The following is a 20572-nucleotide window of genomic DNA, read 5'->3' as shown; positions in this document are numbered from 1 at the left end:
CTGGAAACCTTCCATACCTGTCCTACATTTGTTAATGTATTCGATTATTTCTTTGTATCAGTGCAAACTAATGGACATTTCTTTTTATTCCTGGAGTTATAATCCAATACTATATTAGTGTCTTTGTTCACACGGCTCTGGCTTTGGCCATCAGGAACTCTTTCAGTCGGCTCTTGTGGACCCACAATATACCCCCATCCTTGATCCTTGTCGGCTGATCCTTGGTTTCTGGCACTATGCGTTTCTTTTTCTTATTTGGCCTCACCGCGCGGCTTGCGGGATCTTAGTTCCCGACCAGGGATCGAACACATGCCCTCTGCAGTGGAGGCATGGAGTCCTAATTACTGGACCGCCAGGGAAGTTCCATGCATGCCCTTTTCAATCTTCTTTTCCCATTGAAATTCATTTTTATTGCATTTTAGGGATTGGGGAAAAAAAAATTGGTCTGCACTGGCAAGAATTTGAGAAGCACTCCAAAACCTTCCAGCATCTTCCTCTATGTCCTTCACTCACACCCAGCTACAATCACTACAATTTGAGAAGCACTCCAAAACCTTCCAGCATCTTCCTCTATGTCCTTCACTCACACCCAGCTACATCCCGAGCACCAAGCTTCTGCCTGCCCCAGAGCCTTTGCCCTGGCAGCTCTGTCTGCCTGGAACGCTCTCCCTCCAACTGTTCCAGGTCATCATTCCTGTCTCTGCCCATCTCCCTCTCCTCAAAGAAGCCTCCCTATTCCAAACTAAAGCAGCCGCACCCTGGTTATCTCCAGTACACTCGCTTTGTTTTGTTACGATCCCAATAGTTTGTCCCTTTCTGAAATGATGTCTTTGATGTATTTGTTTATTGTTTCTAAATGGGAGTGTCATGAGGACAGGCACAGCCCTGGGCATGCACAATAGTGTTTTGGTTTTTAAAAACATTATTTTGAAATATTTTAGAAATGTTTCCCTGAGGTCCCTGGGGGTCTGATAATAATCTCCCTCTACTCTGGCCAACCTTCAGAGGGGCCACCATGCGGTACTGTCACGGTGAGGAGGACAGAAACAGTGGCCATACCTGAATCCCATCACCACAGCTTGCTTTGGGCTAGAGGCACAGAGAGGGGACCCCAACCCTCCTCGTCTGCTCTGAGATCCCCACAACTACAGGCCTCACCCAACCCCATTTGAAGGTCATAGATATTTAGAGAAGGTGGGCCAGCCTCGGGATGGAAGTTTCAGCGGGTGGAACTTGGATCCAGGTGACTTGGGCTCAAAGCCTCCTTCCGTTCTCCTTGCCATGTGACTTCCGGGCTCTTGGCCTCAGTTCTTCTGTCTATAAGATGGGTATAATACTCACTATGTTGGGGTGGCGGTGAGGATTAGATGAGATTGTGCTGGGCATATAAGACTCTCGAAAATTGTTACCTGTTAGCATGATCCCCGAAGTGCACACACGTGCAGAATTTTGCAGATGACTTTTTTGGGGTTCATACAGTTCCCTAAACCTAGTCCTGAACCCTTGACCTATACAGCCTCTAAGTCGTCCCCACCCCCAGCTTAATAAAACCAGGGCCCATCGAATGACAGGAGGCTTGAGAGCCAGGCCCCGGGTGAGCGAGGATGCTGGAAGCAAAGATGCCGGGAGGACATAAGGGGACGGCGGGGAGGGGGCCACCTGGTGCACACAGGGGAGCTGCCTGGGCCCCAGGAACAGGCCCCGGGGAGAGGTAGGACGTCGATTCCAGCAGGCGTGGGTGGGGCGGTCCAGCCCAGCAAGGCATTCCAGTCCGGCCGGTGTGGGGCTGGGCTCCAGGAGGCCCCTGGCTCCCGCTCTGACGCCGCCGGAAGCCCCCTGGCTCTCACCTCCAAGGACGCCTGAGGGCCTGCGGGGCGCCTCCCAAGGCGGGAAAACCTTTGCCTGCGTGCTCACAGCGCTTCCCCCGGCAGAGTGTACCAGCAAGCGGCAGGCACCGTCTTCACCCATGTTTACCCTTGGGGTCCACAAAGGTCACGAGAATCTCCCCAGGGAAAGCAAACACACGTGTGCGCCGGCAGGACACGCCACGCTCCCAGGAGGGGATGGGCACGAAGGCATGCGCTTCCCTGCCAGGTCGCCTCCCCATGCCCTGAGCCCCAGATCCCCCAACAGAGCCGCAGATGGGGACACAGAAGCCCAGTGCGAAAAGGACTTGTCCAGGTCTTTCGCGGGGGGCGCTGGGACACGGGCCAGGGCACACGCACCACGCACATCCCACACGTGCTCTCAAACACATCTACACTGGCCCCGTGGTGCGTGCGCCCACACCTGCTACTGCACGGGCACATCCAGACAGGAGGGCCCACGCCCCAGCTCCCCTCCTTCAGGCACACCCACCCACTGCCCCATGACACCCACGCCTCAAACACGCCTGTGCAACGCATGTTAAGGGGATGGGGAATTTCTACAAAGGCTGGGGCTCAGGGACCACCATGGGTGGGAGGGGAGGGGTGGTTCTCAGGAGCCTGACTTGGCTGTAGTAATTTCTCATCTCATAAAAAAAATTTTTTTCATTTACTTTCTTTTTTAAATTATTTATTTATTTTTTTTGGCTGTGTTGGGTCTTTGTTGCTGCGCGTGGGCTTTCTCTAGTTGCGGTGCGCAGGCTTCTCATTGCGGTGGCTTCTCTTGTTGCAGAACACGGGCTCTAGGCGCGTGGGATTCAGTAGTTGTGGCACGCGGGCTTCAGTAGTTGTGGCTCGCAGGCTTGGTTACTTCATGGCATGTGGGATCTTCCCGGACCAGGGCTTGAACCCGTGTCCCCTGCATTGGCAAGCGGATTCTTAACTACTGTGCCACCAGGGAAGCCCTCATCTCATAGAATTTTATACAGTCAAGAAAACACTGTTCTGTGCGTGTGTGTGTATAGATTGAAACCCCCGCCGTAATTGTAAAAATTCACCCACCTGGTCTCACTTATATATGACAAACAAGTGCATCTAGATGCACACAAATACCCTTACACACCCACAAAACCATTCAAAACACAACTCCTTACACATGTACACCTACTCACACACTACAGCCATATGTTCACAACCAGGCACCCATAAATGCACTTACACATAAAGAGATATATTCAGATACTCAGTTTACATTCAGAAACCAGATACACACTCATACATGTGCACCTCGTCAAACTCACACTCACAGATCCGTGCAAATATCCACAAATCCACACAGATGTAAACGCCAGCTTCACAGACACAAATACACAAAATACACTCAGCGATACATGTCAACAAATAAACAGATAACATATAAACCCAAACACATATGTACACTTATTATACACATGAAACTACACTCAGGTATACACATCGGGACATACACAGAGACCTCACACTCACAAGCACAAACACTTGTGCATTCACAATTACACACAGTTAAGAGGCACACAGTAGATATCTTGACAAAAAAACACAGGGGACACACAAGCAAATATTGACTATCCACAAATAGAGGCTCAGACATTTACAAGTACACCAGGCAACCTCCACACAGTTGCATCATGTATACAAATATCTGCGTTCACACACACACAAATATATTCTCTCTCACACACACACCCCTTCATACTGCCATACACAGTCAAGCTCATACCACACATAGATTTGCTCACACAAATATGCAGTTCCTAGATAAATAGGCACACTTGCACTCTCATAGATGCATCCAGAAATGGACATTCTTCTACAGTTATACCCACTTCCACTGTTTACGCACCCTGTCACACCACTTTATCTCACACCATATACCCAAACACAGTCACCCACAAATACACTCACATGTAAATACACATATCTGAGCAAAACACATTCCACAATCGCTACCCCCATACACACACCCGTGTGCACACAATCATACTCATAGACTCATATACAAATGCACTTAGATACAAATACATCATCCTCATTTACACACAATTGGAGCCCAGCCCCCAACAAATTCTGTTGATACCACAAATGCACACAGACATTTGCAAATATACCCAGTAACAGCCATTCAACCACACTCACAGATACAAGCTGTCACACTCCTGCATAATTACACACACTCTCAGTTTGTCGCACATACTCCTTCATTGACATTCATCACACCCTGACACAAAAGAGATGTACATTTAGATGCTCACAAATAGGAAAACTCACAAATGCACTGACAAAACACAAATACCCACACACTCCTGAATCCTCAGGACACCAACACCTACACAACACAGATCCTTGTACACACATGAAAAACAAGGACGCGCGCGTTGTCACATTCGCACAGATACGGACACGCAGACACCCTCAAACACATTCCACACCCTCCTTTCACCACCCAAACACGTCCAGAGATGCACACACTGATGCGAATACAGACACACCTTCTTGGACGCTCACAAGACACAATGAGAAACAGGTGCACACACGCGCGCGCTGCCTCCAGGCCGGGAATGACAAGCTCACACTCACATCTAAGGAAACACAGTTGGGCAGGCACACACACCCGCAAGCAGAGAGGGTCCCTCACCCTCCCCAGCGCGCGCGCACACACAGGCGCGCGCGCGCACACACACTCCTCCGCAGCCTCCCCCGCCACCACCGCAGTCTGGGCCCGCCCCACCCTGCGGCGGCGAGGGGCCGGGAGAGGCGAGGGGACAGGGTCGTGGGCCAGGCCCGGGGGCGGGGCACACCTGGGCTCCGCCCCGGGGCGGGGCCGACGCAGCGTCGTGAGCGCGATCGGCCGCACCTGGCTCGCCTGCGGCCGCGGCGGTGACGGTGGTGGTGACGGCGGGCCCGGCCAGGGTGCTAGCGCGGCGCAGCCCAGCCCAGCTCAGCCGGAGCGAGCGCGGAGCCGGTGCCCGCAGCCTCGGCGCCGCCATGGTGGAGGCGGCGCCCCCCGGGCCCGGGCCGCTGCGGAGGACCTTCCTTGTGCCCGAGATCAAATCGCTGGACCAGTACGATTTCTCGCGGGCCAAGGCGGCGGCCAGCCTGGCGTGGGTGCTGCGGGCCGCGTTCGGGGGCGCAGGTACCAGGCCGGGGGAGAGGGGGCGGCAGGTGCGGGGGGCGGGGCGCCGCGCCGGGGAGGCTGGGGCCGTGGGAACAATAGCGCCGGTCGCCGGGGGTCCCCGGGCCCGGGCCCCTGCGCGCCGGGCCTCTGGGCTTCCTGCTCGGCCCAGGCGGTGGACTTTGCCCGGCCGGCTGCGGGAGCGCGGTGGGGGTGGGGCCGGCGGCCCAGCTCCGCGCCGGGACCCGGGCGTCCCGGACCCCAGGTGACCCGGGCAGGGTCTGCGGGCCGAGTGTTGTCTCCCACTGCGGGCCTCGCCTGGCTGCCCTCCCCCCCTTTACACACACATCGTGCGCCCGCGAGGACCCCCGCCCCCGTCCAGCCCGGACGCACACCCCGCGTCGGCCCTGCCTGCTCTAGGGGCGGTGAGGGGAGCGGGAAGCCCCTGTTTCGCCTCCACTGCCCCGGCCGGCGGCTGGCAGCTGTGACTTATTGCCCCATTTTGCTTAGGAGGCGGGCGAGCCCAGCAGAAGGGAAATGGCTTTTCCAAGATCGCCGGGGGTGGGGGCCCAGGTGCAGGGCCTTCTCCCACTTCCTCCCCCCGGTTCACGTGTGTGAAGAACTCAGGCCACCCCACCGGGGAGGATGCGAATGGGTCCCTAGGATTTGCGGCCCAGGGAAGGCTCAGTAATGGCCCCATGCCAGAGCTGAGAGTCAGGGCCTGGCCATGGGGAAGACGAGTTAATTAAGGTCTGGGCCTTCTGGGGGGACGCCCTGCCCTCCCACTGGTCCTGCCCACTGGTCTTGGCACCAGCTGAGCACAGCCCATCATACCTTCAGTGGCCTTCCCAGAACAACCAGTTCTGGGTGTGGGTCTTGGTGACAGCTGTCCGGCTCCTGGTTCCGCCTGAGCCTGTCTTTCTCCCAGTCTCTTTCCCTGCACCCTCCCAAGCAGGGCCCACTCTGGGGCTCACCGCCCACAGGGATCTGCTTGAGAAAGGGGGTGGGGGGTGGGGGGATGGTTGGCGGGGAGAGACCCAGGTCTGCCCCAGCCCCTCGCATCCCAGGTTATGAGGCCACAGAGGACTCAACTTTGGGAATCAGAATTGGCTTTGAGTCCCACGCTCCACCAGAATGTGGACGAATTAACCCAATTCTCTAAGCTTCTGTTTAGTCCTCTATAAAAGAAGGCATTTGTGCACTTTGTTATCCATTTCACAAATGTCTGCGGGGCACCCACTAAGTACCAGGGCAGTGCTGGGGTGATTGGGGTCCCAGTTCCTCCTCTCACAAGGTGAGAGAGACTGACCACGGGATTATTCTGTTTCTGGCGCACAAGTACACACTAAGTGGATGTTGCTATTCCTGCTGCCGTGACCAGTGGTATTTTTATTAACGATAATGTTATTCATCATCTGGTCAGGGGACAGAAGAGAAATTACTGTACCATTTCCCAGAAAGAAAAGTCAGGTCCCTGGGGGACGCCCTGACTCACCCGGTTCTGTTCTCCCTGACCCAGCTCCCCTGCGTTGTGTGACATCCTTCCCGAAGGTCACGTTGAATCTGCCCCCCCACCCACGTTCTCTAAACAGAGGGGGTCTGAGGAAGGTGGGCCCCCAGGCTCTGAGCGGGAAGTGGGGAGCAGAGCCCTGCTTGGTTCATGGGCTCCGGGACTCTTTACTGATGCCTGTTGGGTGCCAGTCCAGTGCTGGGTGCTCAGGATGGAGACAGGGGGATGAGACGAAACCAGATCATTGCTGCTAAGAGTGATAAAGTCGGTGATGTCCAGTTAATGTCGAGGCGTGCTGAGGGCCTCCCAGCGAGCAGCTGGGGGAGGAAAATCCCTGAAATCTTCCAGGGAGGGGAGGAGAAAGGAAGGCTCCCAAGAGGAGGGAGCATTTGAACCTTGAAGGGTGTGTAGGAGTTTGCCAGGGGGAGGAGACCAACAGCGAGTTCTCCAAGAAAAGTGTACAGGTCCCAGGGGTGGCCAGGAGTGGCCAGGGAGATGAGGGAGTCTGGTGCAAGTGATGAGGGCCTCTCAGGCCATGGATGGGGAATCTGAGGGCCCTGGGGAGACATGGAAGGTGTTTGGGGACTGACCAGATGAGATCAGATATGCAGTTGCCCCGGGGGAATAACGGCTGGGGGAAGGGGTAGTTCTGATGGCCCCAGGGTACAGGCCTGAAGAGGCTGGGCAGGAATGCAGGCTACTGGGCTCCACAGAACTCAAGCTCAGAGATAAGGAAGGGTGGCATCTTTATGCAGGTTTGGGAAACACCACATGCAGTCCCTTAGGCCGCCAGAACCTCCAGGTGATGCTTAGGGAACTAGGGTCCCATCGGCTCTGCCCTTTACTATCTCTGTGATCTTGGCCAAGTCATCTTAGCTCTCTGGGCCTCGGTTTTCTTATCTGTACAACAGATAAGAATAAGTCTCGGAATAATTCAACGAGCAAATGCACACAAGGCGGCAGCGGCGGTGGTGGTCCAAGGGCTAGCTGCGCTTTAGCTGTGCTGTCCAGTGTGGTAGCCACGAGCAGCATCTGGCCGGTCTGAATTGTGAGGTGCTGTACATGTAAAATACACAGTGGCTTTGGAAGCCTTTGTACCAAAAAAAAAAAAAGTGAAATATCTCGTTAATAACGTTTTTATGTTGATGACGTGTTGAAACGATAATATTTTGGGTATATATAGGGTGAAATATATTACTAAGTTAATGTTACCTGTTGCTACTTTTTTAATGTAGTGACTATAAAATTTTAAACTTCCTGTGTGGCTCACATTCTATTCCTATCGGACAGGACTGCTCTACAGTAAATGGTCGATAGAACACTTTATAGTATAGAGCGGTGGATCTCAACCAAAGATGAGTTTGTCACTTAAGGGACATTTGGCAGTGTCTGGAGACATTTCTGGTTGTTGCTACTTGAAAGGACAGTGCTCTTGCCATCTAGTGAGGAAAGACCAGGGATTCTGCTAAATATCTTAACAATGCACAGGACAGCACCCCCCTGCCCCAATTCCCCACACCTCAGCCCCACTAAACACAAAATTATCCAGCCCCAAATGCCAAGTGTGCCGAGGTGGAGACAGACTGGTGTAAAGTAAGGACTTGATAAACATTAGCTATCGGTAGCTCTAGCTCAAGTTGTCATCTTCAAGGCCCTGACAAGCCCTGCAGGAAAGAAACTTTAATTTTGCTGATGGGACCAGGAAGCAACCGGGCGCTGGAGAGAGGGGGAGGAGGGTTTGGCTTCAGGGGATGCCAGGAGCTGAAACCAGATGACGGATTGGATGTTGGAGCCGGGAGAGAGAAGGAGAGATGGTGATCTGTCTCTCGCTGTGATGGGGACAGAGAGAAGGAGCACGTTTGGAGTAAGACGCTGAGCATGATGGGCGTTGCCTGGGCTGTGGCAGGTGGCAGTGTTCAGATGGCCATGGAAGCCATCATAGTAGCGGGGGCAAGTCCATTGACAGGGCTGTTCAGACAGAGCTGTTGGGAGCCCAGCATCAAAGAGGCATGTCAGGAGGTGGCCTGGCTTGAGTGGTGGGAGAGAGAGAAAAAGATGCCAGGGGGAGGAAGTTTTCTGGAAGAAGGAGGTACTCGGCAGAGAGCCCAGGCAAGATAGTGGGCATTGGAAGGCCACTGCTGGCCTTGGGGAGGCCGGGAGCTAGGAGGGCAAGGGCAGATCAGGGAGGTTGGGACAGGGGAAGGGTGGAAGGAAAGAAAACCTGGAGAACGCTTTTTTTTTTTAATTGAAGTGTAGTTAATTTACAATGTGTTAGTTTCAAGGGTACAGCAAAGTGATTCAGTTATACACACACATATATATATACTTTTTCAGATTCTTTTCCAGTATAGGTTATTACAAGATAATGAGTATAGTTCCCTGTGCTATACAGTAGGTCCTTGTTGCTTACCTGTTTTATACATGGTAGTGTGTATATGTTAATCCCAAACTCCTAATTTATCTCCCCTACCCATCATTTTTGTTTACCCTAAGTTTGTTTTCTATGTCTGTGGGTCTATTTCTGTGTTGTAAATAAGTTCATTTGTATCATCTCTTTTAGATTCCACATATAAGTGATATCATATGATATTTGTCCTTGACTGACTTCACATAATATGATAATCTCTAGGTCTGGAGAACTCTTCTTTCAAGGGGCAGAGAGATGGCCCAACTCTACATGGGGTTTGGGTATTAAGTAGGAAGGTCAAGTGTGAGTTTAGGGGGTGGGGAAAGAGTGGGAGGGTGGGGCAGGGAGGGGCTGAAAGCCAGGGTGCCTGGGTCCTTGTAGGTGAGGGTAGGGGCCTCTGGAGAGCATCGCTGTGAATTCAGGCACCTGAGGAAGGCCTGGTATGACACATTCAAATGTTTTTAAGCAGTAGAATCCTGCCCCCTTCCATCCTTTCAAACACGCAGAAGCCCAGTATACAAAGCAGCAGCTCTGACTGGGATGAGGTGGGGCCTCCCTGGAAGACCCATAAGGGCACATCCAACCGCCTTGGCCTCGGCTGCCTCCTGTCTACCTCCCAGATCTTCCTGGCAGCTTATTCTGATCTTTCTCCTCCCCACCCTTGGGTCCCACTTGGTTGGGGCTCTGCCACCCCTCCTCCCTCCACATGCGGCTTCCTCAAGCCTCTTCCTACCCTGCCCCTCTCTTTCAGGGTTTTTGTGGCTGCCTCTAAGCTCCAGCCCCTCCTGTACCCCCATCTCAGCCACCACCCTCTTTCTCTTGCCTTCCGCCTCCCTCTGTCTCTCTTCCCCCTCACTCCCAATGGGGCCCTGGGTGCCTCTCCCCCCTCCCCTTCAGTCACCAAGTTCAGGCCATTCACCCGCCCCCCACAAAGTATTTGCAGTCTGTCCCCCTCCCCCATTGCATGTCCTGTCATCCCACCCCCTGCTTAAGGCCTGGGTTTGAATCCCAGTCCAGAGCTGTGTGGCCTTCTTGGTGCCTAGGTTTCCTCATCTGTAAAGCGGAGTTACCACGTGTGCCCTGGCTGCTTCTTCCTAGGGTTGCCTGAAGGCAAAGCGAGTCCGCTGGGGTGGTGTAGGGCACCCAGGGAGATCGATTCAGTCACACTGTCGTGCAGTCCTTAGGTGAGGGCGAGAGGGGAGGCTACAAGACCCCGCCCATCTGGCCTCCGCCCCCTCTCCTCAGGGTCCAAGAGCCCGCCATCTCCCCGAGGCATGTGCTCTCTCCCACCTCCTCGCCTTTGTATGCAGACCCCCTGCCTGGAACACCGTCACCCCTTCCTCTGGCAAACTCCCCCACACCTGCACCTCGTGTCTCAGGCCAGGTGCCCTATTTTCCCGTCCCGGTGCCATCCTCCCTGGTCCAGACCCGCAACGACCCACCCCCCATAATTGGGTCCATGTAATTGTATGTATGCGGAGGGGTTATGTCCGGTGGCCCTGACCCGCCATGATCCACCCCCCCTCCTCGCCCCGGCAGAGCATGTGCCCTCGGAGCTGTGGGAGCCCTTCTACACCGACCAGTATGCACAGGAGCACGTGAAGCCCCCGGTGACGCGGCTGCTGCTCTCGGCTGAGCTCTACTGCCGGGCCTGGCGCCAGGCGCTGCCGCAGCTCGAGACGCCCCCCAGCCCCTCTGCGCTACTGGCCCTGCTGGCGCGGAGGGGCATGGTGCCCGCGCTGCCCGAGCGCCCGGTGCAGGAGGCCGACCTGAGGCACCAGCCTATCCTCATGGTAGGCCACGCCCCTACCACGTTAGGTCCCGCCCACCAGGCCTGGCTCCTCCCCTCATGGCTGCTCCCACCAGGCCAGGCTCCTCCTGCCAAGCCTGGCGCCTCCTGCCAAGCCTGGCGCCTCCCAAAAGGCGCTAACTCTGGCTCCTGAGGGCTTGCCTACCCGGCCCACCAGATCCCTAAGGCCTAGTTTGTGACCTCAAAGCTTGGACTGCCTCCCAAGTCCCTCCCACTTCGAGCCCCTCCCACCTCCAGGTTCTTCCTCTTTCTTCTCCCTGGGAGGCGCTCTGGTCTCACCCTGCAGCTCTTTGCCTCCACAGGGAGCCCACCTAGCTGTCATTGATGCCCTCATGGTTGCCTTCGCCTTTGAGTGGACAAAGACACTGCCTGGTCCCTTGGCCCTGGCCAGCTTGGAGCACAAGCTCCTTTTCTGGGTGGACACGGTAGGTGGGGCTTGGGCCAAGGTGGGCTGGTGGGGGCCAGGATCACCCAGTGACTGGAGCACTGACCTCTCCCTGCTCCCCAGACCATCCGGCGGCTGCAGGAGAAGACAGAGCAGGAAGCTGCCCAGAGGGCATCTCCCGCGGCCCCTGCCGATGGCGTGGCGCCAGCGCAGGCTTCGGTGAGCCTGGGGCGATGGATGGAAGGAAGGGCGGCCCCTCGAGGGCTGGGTGGGCAGGTTGGAGCTGTGCCTCGAGGCCATTCCTACACTGGGGGGGCTGGAGGTGACTCTCTCTCTCTGCCCTCTCCCCTCTGCCGCCCCTGCCACTCTCCTCTCTGCCTCTCTGGCATCAGTGTCCCACACGCTGGTACTGGAAGCTGGTTCCTGTAAGTGGGGCTCTCTCTCTGCCCCGTCTGCCTGCCCTGCTTGTCGCTGTCTGTGTGTCTGTTTCTGCCTGCCTGTCCTGCTCCCTCTCCTGTCTCTCCCCAGATATGAGCAAAGGAAGTAGGACCCCAGCCCTGGGGGCACAGAGAGAAACCCTTTGGGAACCAAGGGAAGGGGGGAATCTCTGCTGTTCCTGAAAGGACAGACTTCTCCCCGGTACATGACTCACCTCCCAGTAATCAAGAGGCTTGTCCACTTGAGCCAAGGTGGGGAGAGGGAGGACCCCAGCCCATCAGACACATGGATCCTGACCCCAACAGGCAGGGCACATGGAGAAGACCCCTCTAGCCAAGAGAAAGATCCTCAAACCCAAAAGAGGGTAGAAGAACCTTCCTGAGACTCCAGCTTCCCTAAGGACAGCTCCCTGCTCTCAGTTTTGGGGGCAGTGGGGTGTCCATCCCTGAAGTACAAGGGGAAAGTGACCACTGCAGGTGTCGGGGGGAGGTTTTGGGCTGAAGTCCCTGCCTTTGCTCACTTCAGGGTCTCCTTCCGCCCACACTAGGGCCGGGGTTGGGGGTTCCTCTCCTGCCTTCCTGCTTCCTCTGCATCCCCTCCCCCAGCTGGGACCTGGGTCTTGTGTTGGGAGAAGAGGATTCCCTGCATGAGTGGCTGCTCTGTGGGGTCCCTCCTGGCTGGGAGGAGCTGGGGTCCCCAAAGCCGGCCAGGGCGCAGTCAGGGAGCTGGATGGCCAGGGCTCAGGACAGGGGTCAGGGCTGTCTCCTCCCCCGCCGGAGGTGTGCTTGGGGGCCCAGCAAGTCAGCACCCCTCCCGCCCCGCTGACAGCTGCTCCTCTCCCCCCAGCACGCAATTGCCTTCTGTTTGAAGGAGTCGGGGAGCAAACCCCCCATGGTAACGTATCCCCCACCCCAGGGTCCCAGGAGTCCCTGTCCCCAGCCCCCGCTGCTGGCCTGGCTGCTCGCAGACACCTCCTCTGCCTCTTGCTGCTGCCCTTCCCCTGCTCCAGGCTGGCCCCCCCCACTCTGGCTCTGGGACCCCCGGCTTCACGCCCCCTCGTGGCGGAAACCCCAGGCCTCCCCGCCCAGCCTGCATGACTGCTGACCTCGGAGGGGGCCAGCTTGACCTCTGACCTGACCCGGCTCCCACCCACAGATCCGATATCGCAAGGACCGCGCCGTGGCCCGACGCGCCCCCTGCTTTCCGACCGTGACCAGCCTCCAGGACCTGGCAAGTGGGGCTGCGCTGGCCGCCACGATCCACTGCTACTGTCCCCAGCTCTTGCGACTCGAGGGTGAGTGAATGTGCCTGAGCCAGACCCCGTCCTTGCAAGCCTGGCACCCAGGCATTGGCGTCTGTCCCCAGAGTAGTACAGCGATTGTAAGTGCAGCTCCCAGAATTGGCAGACCTGGGTTTGAAGCCCTCTCTTCCCGTAATGAGCTGTGTGACCTTGCACAAGTGTCTAAACCTCTCTGTGCTTTATATAATTCACTCCTGCAGCAGATACTGATAGAGTACGAACTGCCAGGTCCTGTTTTAGGTGCCAGAGCTCCAGCCAGAACGATACAGACCCGTTCCTGACCTCAGGCGGCTCACATCCTAGTTGGGAGAGAAAGACAATAAGTTCATCGAGAGGAATGTTCCGGATGTTAGGTGCTCTGAAGGGCACTGGGTAGTCAGGATAAGCTTTCTGAGTTGAGTTCTTGGGGAACTAGCACTCCAGGTGATGGGAACAGCAGGTGCAAAGGCCTGAGCAACAGCCTGTCACGGTACACACCTTGTGAAGGGGGCCTAGCCTGGCTCGTCAGAGGTCCTCTGTGCATGTTGGCTGCTGGGCCCCCGCCTCCCCGGGGCCCCATCCTCCTTCCCTCAGAGCTGGGGACGCAGGCATCCTGTCCTTACAGAGGTGTGCCTCAAGGACCCCATGTCTGTGGCGGACAGCCTGTACAACCTCCAGCTGGTGCAGGATTTCTGCGCCTCCCGCCTTCCTCGGGGCTGCCCGCTCTCTCTCGAGGACCTGCTTTATGTCCCACCGCCCCTCAAGGTAAGGCCATCTCGGGGCCTTGTGGGCAGAGGGGGTGTGTCGGGGGCCGTGCGCCTGGTTGGCTGACCCTACTTTCCACCTCCAGATCAACCTGATGGTGCTGCTAGCGGAGTTGTTCATGTGCTTCGAGGTGCTGAAACCCGACTTCGTGCAGGTCAAGGATCTGCCTGATGGTCACGGTGAGGCCCGACCCTGGGTCCGGGGGGCGTGGGAGCGGGGGAGGCCAAGCCCTGCCTGACCCTCCGCTCTGTGCTGCAGCTGCCTCCCACAGGGCCACGGAGGCCTCCCCACCTCAGAACAACAGCGGCAGCAGGTACCACTCCCCTGTTGGGTTGAGACTACACAGCCACAATGGGCTCCTCCTCCTGCGGGGACGGGGAAGGGAGATGATCTGGTCTCCACTCCCAGGAGGGCCGAGGGAGGGGGAGAGGGGGCCCCTCGGCTGACGCGCATCTCTTGGCAGTTCTCCTGTCTTCAACTTCCGCCATCCACTCCTGTCATCTGGCGGCCCCCAGTCCCCACTCCGAGGATCCACAGGTGAGGGCAGGGAGATGGCCTGTCACTGGAGACCCCCATCCAAAGACCACCCCAGCTGACCTCATGTTGTCCCTCTAGACCCCTCCATTGGGTCTCTCTGGCACCCGAATGACTCCTTGGTGACACTCGTTGTCCCCCCAGTGACCTCCCCAGTGGCTCAACAGGACCCCGTAGTGACACCACCCACAGTTATCCATCCGCATAATGACCCATCAGTGACTCACCCGTTGACAACCCGTGGCTGACGCCACCCAGGGTCCCCATTGACCCCCCGAGTGAGCACTGAGTGACCACTCACTGCCCCTCCCCAGGCTCGCTGAAGTCCTCCCCGTCCATGTCCCACGTGGAGGCCCTCGGCAAAGCCTGGAACCGTCAGCTCAGGTGAGCGCATCGCAAGGGCCCGGGCAGTGGAGCGGGTGGGGCCCAGGCTTGTCCCAGGGGCTGACCCCTCCCTCCGGCCGCCCAGCCGTCCCCTTTCCCAGGCCGTGTCGTTCAGCACTCCCTTTGGCCTGGACAGCGACGTGGATGTTGTCATGGGAGACCCCGTCCTACTCCGCTCCGTCAGCTCAGACAGCCTGGGTCCCCCGCGCTCTGTGCCAGCCCGGACCCCCACCCAACCAGCTCCGGAGACTGGCGACCTGCCTACCATCGAGGAGGCCCTGCAGATCATCCACAGTGCCGAGCCCCGGCTGCTCCCAGATGGGGCTGCCGACGGCAGCTTCTACCTCCACTCTCCCGAGGGGTCCTCCAAACTGCCACTGGCTTCCCCCTACCCACCCGACGGGCCCACCAAAGCACCCACCTACTCGCCCCACCCCGAGGGCCTCTCGAAACCGTCTCCCTGCCCGGTGGGGGAGGTATCGAAACCGCCAGCCCTGTCTGAGGGCTCCCCGAAGGCGGCGGCTTCATCCCCAGTGGCCAGCAACTCTGAAGTGAAGATGACCAGCTTTGCTGAACGCAAGAAGCAGCTGGTGAAGGCCGAGGCTGAGGCAGGGTCCCCGGCAGCCACCCCAGTGGCACCAGAGGCCCTGAGCTCAGAGATGAGTGAGCTTGGAGCCCGGCTAGAGGAGAAACGCCGGGCCATAGAGGCTCAGAAGCGACGGATCGAGGCCATCTTTGCCAAGCACCGCCAGCGACTGGGCAAAAGCGCATTCCTGCAGGTGCAGCCGCGGGAGGCCGGCGGGGAAGCAGAGGTGGAGCCGGGCCTGGCCCCTGGTGGGGAGCGGCCGGCAGGCGAGGGCCAGGGTGAGCCGTCGCCACGGCCAAAGGCAGTGACCTTCTCGCCGGAACTGGGCCCGGTGCCCCCCGAAGGGCTGGGGGACTATAACCGGGCGGTCAGCAAGCTGAGTGCAGCGCTGAGCTCGCTGCAACGGGACATGCAGAGGCTCACGGACCAGCAGCAGCGGCTCCTGGCCCCGCAAGAGCCCTCTGGGCCTGCCCCGCCTCCCGCAGCATGGGTCATCCCTGGTCCCACGACGGGCCCCAAAGCCGCGTCCCCCAGCCCCGCCCGGCGTGCTCCAGCTGCCCGGCGCAGCCCCGGGCCTGGCCCCAGCCCCACACCCCGGAGCCCGAAGCACGCGCGGCCGGCGGAGCTGCGGCTAGCACCCCTGACGAGGGTGCTCACGCCTCCCCACGATGTGGACAGCCTCCCCCACCTGCGCAAGTTCTCGCCGAGCCAGGTGCCCATGCAGACACGCTCCTCTATCCTTCTGGCGGAGGGGCCGCCCCCCGAGGAGCCCGCGGCCCGGCCTGCCCTCGTCGAGATCCCGCTGAGCAGCCTGGAAGAGCCCACGGCTGAGGATGACGGAGATGGGAGCCCCCCTGGTGCTGAGGATTCCTTAGAAGAAGAGGCATCTTCAGAGGGAGAGCCCCGGACCGGGCTGGGATTCTTCTATAAGGTGAGTCACCTGAGCAGGTGGGGGAGGGGCGAGGTGGGTAGATGGATGGATGGTCAGGGATGGGTGGGCGGGTGGGTAGACAGGCAGTCGCATGGATAGGGCTTTCCCAATGGATGGACAAACAGATGGAACTGGGGGGGCGGTGGGGAACAGAGGTGGATGGGTGGTTAGCCAGGTGGCAGCTGGCAGACAGACAAGGTGTGTATGTCCAGATGGACACACAGATGGGGTGGGTGGATAGACAGAGGGAGAACAGGTAGTAGACAGTTGGACAGGGCTGGGCGGATGGATGGATGGGTGGGTGACGGACAGATGGACAGGAGTGGGTTTAGACAGATGGGGCTAGGGTCCTCTATGGTATCCCCTCCCTCCTGCTCCCTCCTTCATCCCCTACCAGCTCCCCTTCCTGACTCTTCCATATCCAATCACTCTTCTTCCTGTTGGCATCCCCAGCCTGGGCCACCACCTCTTACCTGGACACCAGCAGTCATGTCCTGATTGGTCTCCACTGCCCACCCCTCACCACACACCAATCCCTGGCCATTTTCAACTGAGCGGTCAGCAAAATTTATTTAAAATGTAAATTGGACCTTGTCACCCCCTTATTTCAAACCCTTCTGTAGGTCCTCTTTGCTCTTAGAATAGGTCTTTCCCATGGCTGTAGGCTCTGCTTGCCCCTGACCTCATCCTATGGCATCCTCCCCAGCTCTGCATCCCAGCCACACTGGCCTCCCTGCTGTTCCACACCTGCTAGGCTTGTTCTGGCCTCAGGGCCTTTGCACTTGCTATTCGCGCTGCCCAGAATGCTCTCCTCACCGCTCACCCCCACCCACTTCAGTCCTCATCATCATTCTCCGAGGTTGCTTCCTCTGGGAGGCCCCTCTCGGTGTCCCCAGGCCAGGATAGGTCACTCCCCACAGTGTAGACAGCAGCCTCTGCTGGTGTTCACCAATGTTGGTGTGACACCTGATTGCCTTCCTCGCTGGGTTAAGCGCTTGGTGTGCCCAGAACCCAGCATGGGGCTGTGCTACAGCAGGTGCCCACCAAGTGCCTTCAGACCAATTACAAACACTCAAGGACAGGCGAGCGGCTGGCAGGCTGGGTCGACACAAGGTCAGACTCCAGCCGAACCAGGGGAGGGACAGCCAGCTACACTTGGTGCCTGCCCCCAGGATGAAGACAAGCCCGAGGACGAGATGGCCCAGAAGAGGGCCAGCCTGCTGGAGCGTCAGCAGCGGCGGGTGGAGGACGCACGGCGGCGGAAACAGTGGCAGGAGGCCGAGAAGGAGCAGCGGAGGGAGGAGGCTGCAAGGTGAGGCTGGACCCAGCCTGGGGAGCCTCCCGCCACTGGCGTCCCCACAACCTGACTGCTTCGATCCCCTCAATCTGCAGGCTGGCCCAGGAGGAAGCAGCCCCCGGGCCCCCGGCCCCCGCAGCTCCTGCGGCTCCTGCCTCAACCGCAGCCCCTGCCACCCGGGCCCCAGCTGAGGAGGAGGTGGGCCCCCGGCGGGGGGAGTTCACGCGGCTCGAGTATGAACGCCGGGCCCAGCTGAAGCTGATGGATGACCTCGACAAGGTGCTGCGGCCCCGGGCGATGGGGAGCGGGGGGCCGGGCCGGGGCGGTCGGAGGGCCCCCCGGCCACGCTCCGGTTGCTGTGATGACTCGGCCCTGGCGCGAAGCACAGCCCGTGGCCTGCTGGGTGAGGCCCCCGTGGGTGTGTGGGGCGGGCGGTGCAGGGCACATCCGCAGGGCCGAAGCATGCGCTCCCAGGGGTCAAGGCTTCCACAAGGATGTGGGGCTGCAGCGGGGTAAGGGCCGTGGGCAGAGCTGGCCTGGGGTTCTCTCCACGGCTCAGCAGGTGAAGGGCTGCTTCCCACAGCCTGGAGTGGTGGGGTGAGATGGGGAGGTCATTCTCCAGCGAGGCTGCGCAGGGCGAGGGTCTTGGACAGGGCTGACCGCACATTCCCTCACCAGCCGGCCACCTAAGGTCCCCTGGGCATATGTGGAGGTAAGGGGACTTCAGGTGGGGCCTGACCTGACACCCTCTGCTGCCAGGCTCTCGGCTCAGCAAAGTCTACTCCCAGTCCACCCTGTCTCTGTCCACTGTGGCCAACGAGGCGCCCAATAACCTCGGCGTGAAGAGGCCCACGTCTCGGTGAGTTTAGCCTGGGCGGGCAGGCGTTTGTGTTCCAGGTGGCCTCTCAGAGAGAGAGAGGAGAGGAGAGGAGAGGAGAGGAGAGGAGAGAGGGAGGGAGGAGAGAGGGAGGGGGAGGGGGAGGGAGGGAGGGGGAGAGGGAGGGGGAGGGAGGGAGGGGGAGAGGGAGGGGGAGAGAGACAGGGAGAGGGAGCCTTAGAAGGGTGATATGGCACGAGGGTGTGCATCTGCCACCAAAGATGCAAGGCTGCACACCTGAGACGGGTGTTCAATGTGCCCGGGGCCGGAAGAGGGCCCTTCGTGGACTTGGGGGCCCAGATGATGTCAGTGGATGCGTCCTGCCTGCTGGGCTGTGTCCTGGGCTCGCCCTTCCCGGGTCCCACCGCACACTGATTGGGAGGCTTCGTCCACCGCTGACCGCACCCCACCCCACCCCTCCCCCGCAGGGCTCCATCTCCATCCAGCCTCATGTCCCCAAGCCGCCTGCCTGGCAGCCGAGAACGTGAGTGGGAGAACGGCAGCAACGCCTCCTCCCCGGCCTCAGTGCCTGAGTACACGGGTAGGTGGGACTTCGGGGGGTGAGCACCGGGCCCCACCGGCGCCCCCGGTCGTCCCTGCTGACCGCCCCGCCCCCTAGGTCCGCGGCTGTACAAGGAGCCGAGCGCCAAGTCCAACAAGTTCATCATCCACAACGCCCTGTCGCACTGCTGCCTGGCGGGCAAGGTGAACGAGCCGCAGAAGAACCGCATTCTTGAGGTGGGCCTGGGCCGGGGCTGGCGGACTGGCGGCGGGCGGGTCGCAGGGGCCCTGCTGGCCTGGCTAACTGCTTCCGCCCCCCACCCAGGAGATCGAGAAGAGCAAGGCCAACCACTTCCTGATCCTCTTCCGCGACTCAAGCTGCCAGTTCCGGGCCCTGTACACGCTGTCCGGGGAGACGGAGGAGCTGTCGCGGCTGACAGGCTACGGCCCCCGGACGGTCACGCCCGCCATGGTGGAGGGCATCTACAAGTACAACTCGGACCGAAAGCGCTTCACCCAGATCCCCGCCAAGACCATGTCCATGAGTGTGGATGCCTTCACCATCCAGGGGCACCTCTGGCAGAGCAAGAAGCCCACCACTCCCAAGAAGGGCAGCAGCACCCCCAAATAGCCCCGTCCCGGGTGGTCCGCAGGCCGGGCCCCATGTGCTCTGGCCACCGCCCTCCTGGGGGACAGCCCAGAGGACAGTCCATTGGTATGCCCGGGTCCTGTCTGTCCCCCCGTGACCTCGCCTGGGTGGGGCTGGAGTCCCCACCCCCTTACTTTGGTCCCGTCCTGCTGTGGGGGCTGAGCTGGGAGGTTCAGGGACTCAGGGCTCAGCTCAGTCCCCCGTCTGTCCTCCCCACCTTCTCGAATAAAGTAATTTAAAGAGAGCTCGACTGAGGCTAGCTGGGGTGCCTGGTGACATCTCTGCCCGAGACGGTTTCCCATACTCGCCGGCTGTTCCCTGCCTCCCGTTCCCTCTTGAACTTGCTCCAGCCTCTCCTCTGCCCCCTCGACACGATCCGGCCCCCAGGGCCCCGTGGCCGCTTCCCAGCTGCCTCTTAACTGACTTCCTGGGCACCTGAGGCCTCTGGCCAGCCCTCCCCGCCCCCGCTCGCTTCAGTTTCTCCTCAGTGTGGCTGTTATTATCGGCCCGTCCTGGCATTTGGTCCTTGGCCAACTGCTAAACGTGATCTCTCCTCCAGCTGCCTGCCTGCGTTTCTAGGCTCCGTGACCGCCTCTGGGCCGGGGGTTCCTGTTTCTCTCCTCCGAGCTACACGTCCAAGGGTCTGGTTGCCGCCTTGGCACGGCCGCTGGACGTCTCAGGTGGACGAGCTACATCACAAGCTCGAGCGGGCGGAGCTCGGGTCTCCCTGCAGCTCAGCCCCTCCACCGCCACTGGATCCCACACATTCACCTCCCGAGGGCCTCTCTGGCTCGCTCGCCTCTGTCTGTCCCCGTGACTGTGCCCCCAGTCACCTCCTGCCACAAGCCGGTCCCCACAGCAGCCTGCCTGGCCTGTTCAGGGCACAAATCCGGTTAAGTCCCCGAATGCTTAAAATCCTTTACTAGCTTAGAGCCCGCTAATGGCTTCCGGGAGCTTAGGACTAAGGACCGCACCTAGGCCATGGCCCGTGGCTGAGGTCTGGCTCCTGGCAGCTGTCCAGGGAGAGAAGCGCCTTGCTTAGATCACAGAGCTGGTTGGGGCCCGCCTGCCTCCGGAGCTCTCAGCCCAGCCTCTTCCCAAGGGGAGGGAGATGCCCTCATCCAAGGAAGAAGGGTTCGTGGTGGGGAGGCTGAGTATCTCTATCTGCTGAGAGGGAGGGGCGCAGGGGCCCCCTCCAGGCTC

The 20572-nt window shown here is 59.3% G+C and overlaps 1 protein-coding gene across 3 annotated transcripts; it reads left to right on the top strand.

Annotated features, from left to right (window-relative positions):
- The first annotated feature begins 4811 nt into the window (after positions 1-4811).
- CAMSAP3 (calmodulin regulated spectrin associated protein family member 3) lies at positions 4812-19613 on the top strand. Of its 3 annotated transcripts, XM_060145361.1 has the most exons (18): positions 4812-5037; positions 10473-10726; positions 11046-11168; positions 11252-11347; positions 12413-12460; positions 12722-12860; positions 13471-13610; positions 13696-13789; positions 13869-13923; positions 14074-14147; positions 14459-14528; positions 14614-16045; positions 17218-17357; positions 17438-17745; positions 18102-18201; positions 18648-18760; positions 18839-18957; positions 19046-19613. In XM_060145361.1, exons 1-18 carry the CDS (start codon positions 4890-4892, stop codon positions 19349-19351), a joined length of 3759 nt encoding a protein of 1252 aa, XP_060001344.1. In that variant the 5' UTR covers positions 4812-4889; the 3' UTR covers positions 19352-19613. The 3 variants fall into 3 exon arrangements, with proteins under 3 accessions (XP_060001344.1, XP_060001341.1, XP_060001343.1); XM_060145358.1 differs by lacking the exon at positions 12413-12460; XM_060145360.1 differs by lacking the exons at positions 12413-12460; positions 18648-18760; positions 18839-18957; positions 19046-19613 and having other exon boundaries at positions 18021-18196.
- Positions 19614-20572: the final 959 nt, after the last annotated feature.

This window comes from Lagenorhynchus albirostris, chromosome 3 (genome assembly GCF_949774975.1).
Source record: "Lagenorhynchus albirostris chromosome 3, mLagAlb1.1, whole genome shotgun sequence".
In the NCBI taxonomy this organism is placed as follows: domain Eukaryota; kingdom Metazoa; phylum Chordata; class Mammalia; order Artiodactyla; family Delphinidae; genus Lagenorhynchus; species Lagenorhynchus albirostris.
The sequence above is the reverse complement of the archived record's forward strand: the minus strand, read 5'-3'. Positions and strand labels throughout refer to the sequence as shown.

Excerpts from the sequence above, each read along its gene's own strand:
- CAMSAP3 (XM_060145361.1), top strand. The coding sequence starts at position 4,890 with ATGGTGGAGGCGGCGCCCCCCGGGCCCGGGCCGCTGCGGAGGACCTTC. Across the intron at positions 10,727-11,045 it reads GGCACCAGCCTATCCTCATG|GGAGCCCACCTAGCTGTCAT; the intron begins GTAGGCCACGCC and ends TTGCCTCCACAG. Across the intron at positions 18,202-18,647 it reads GTGAAGAGGCCCACGTCTCG|GGCTCCATCTCCATCCAGCC; the intron begins GTGAGTTTAGCC and ends CCTCCCCCGCAG.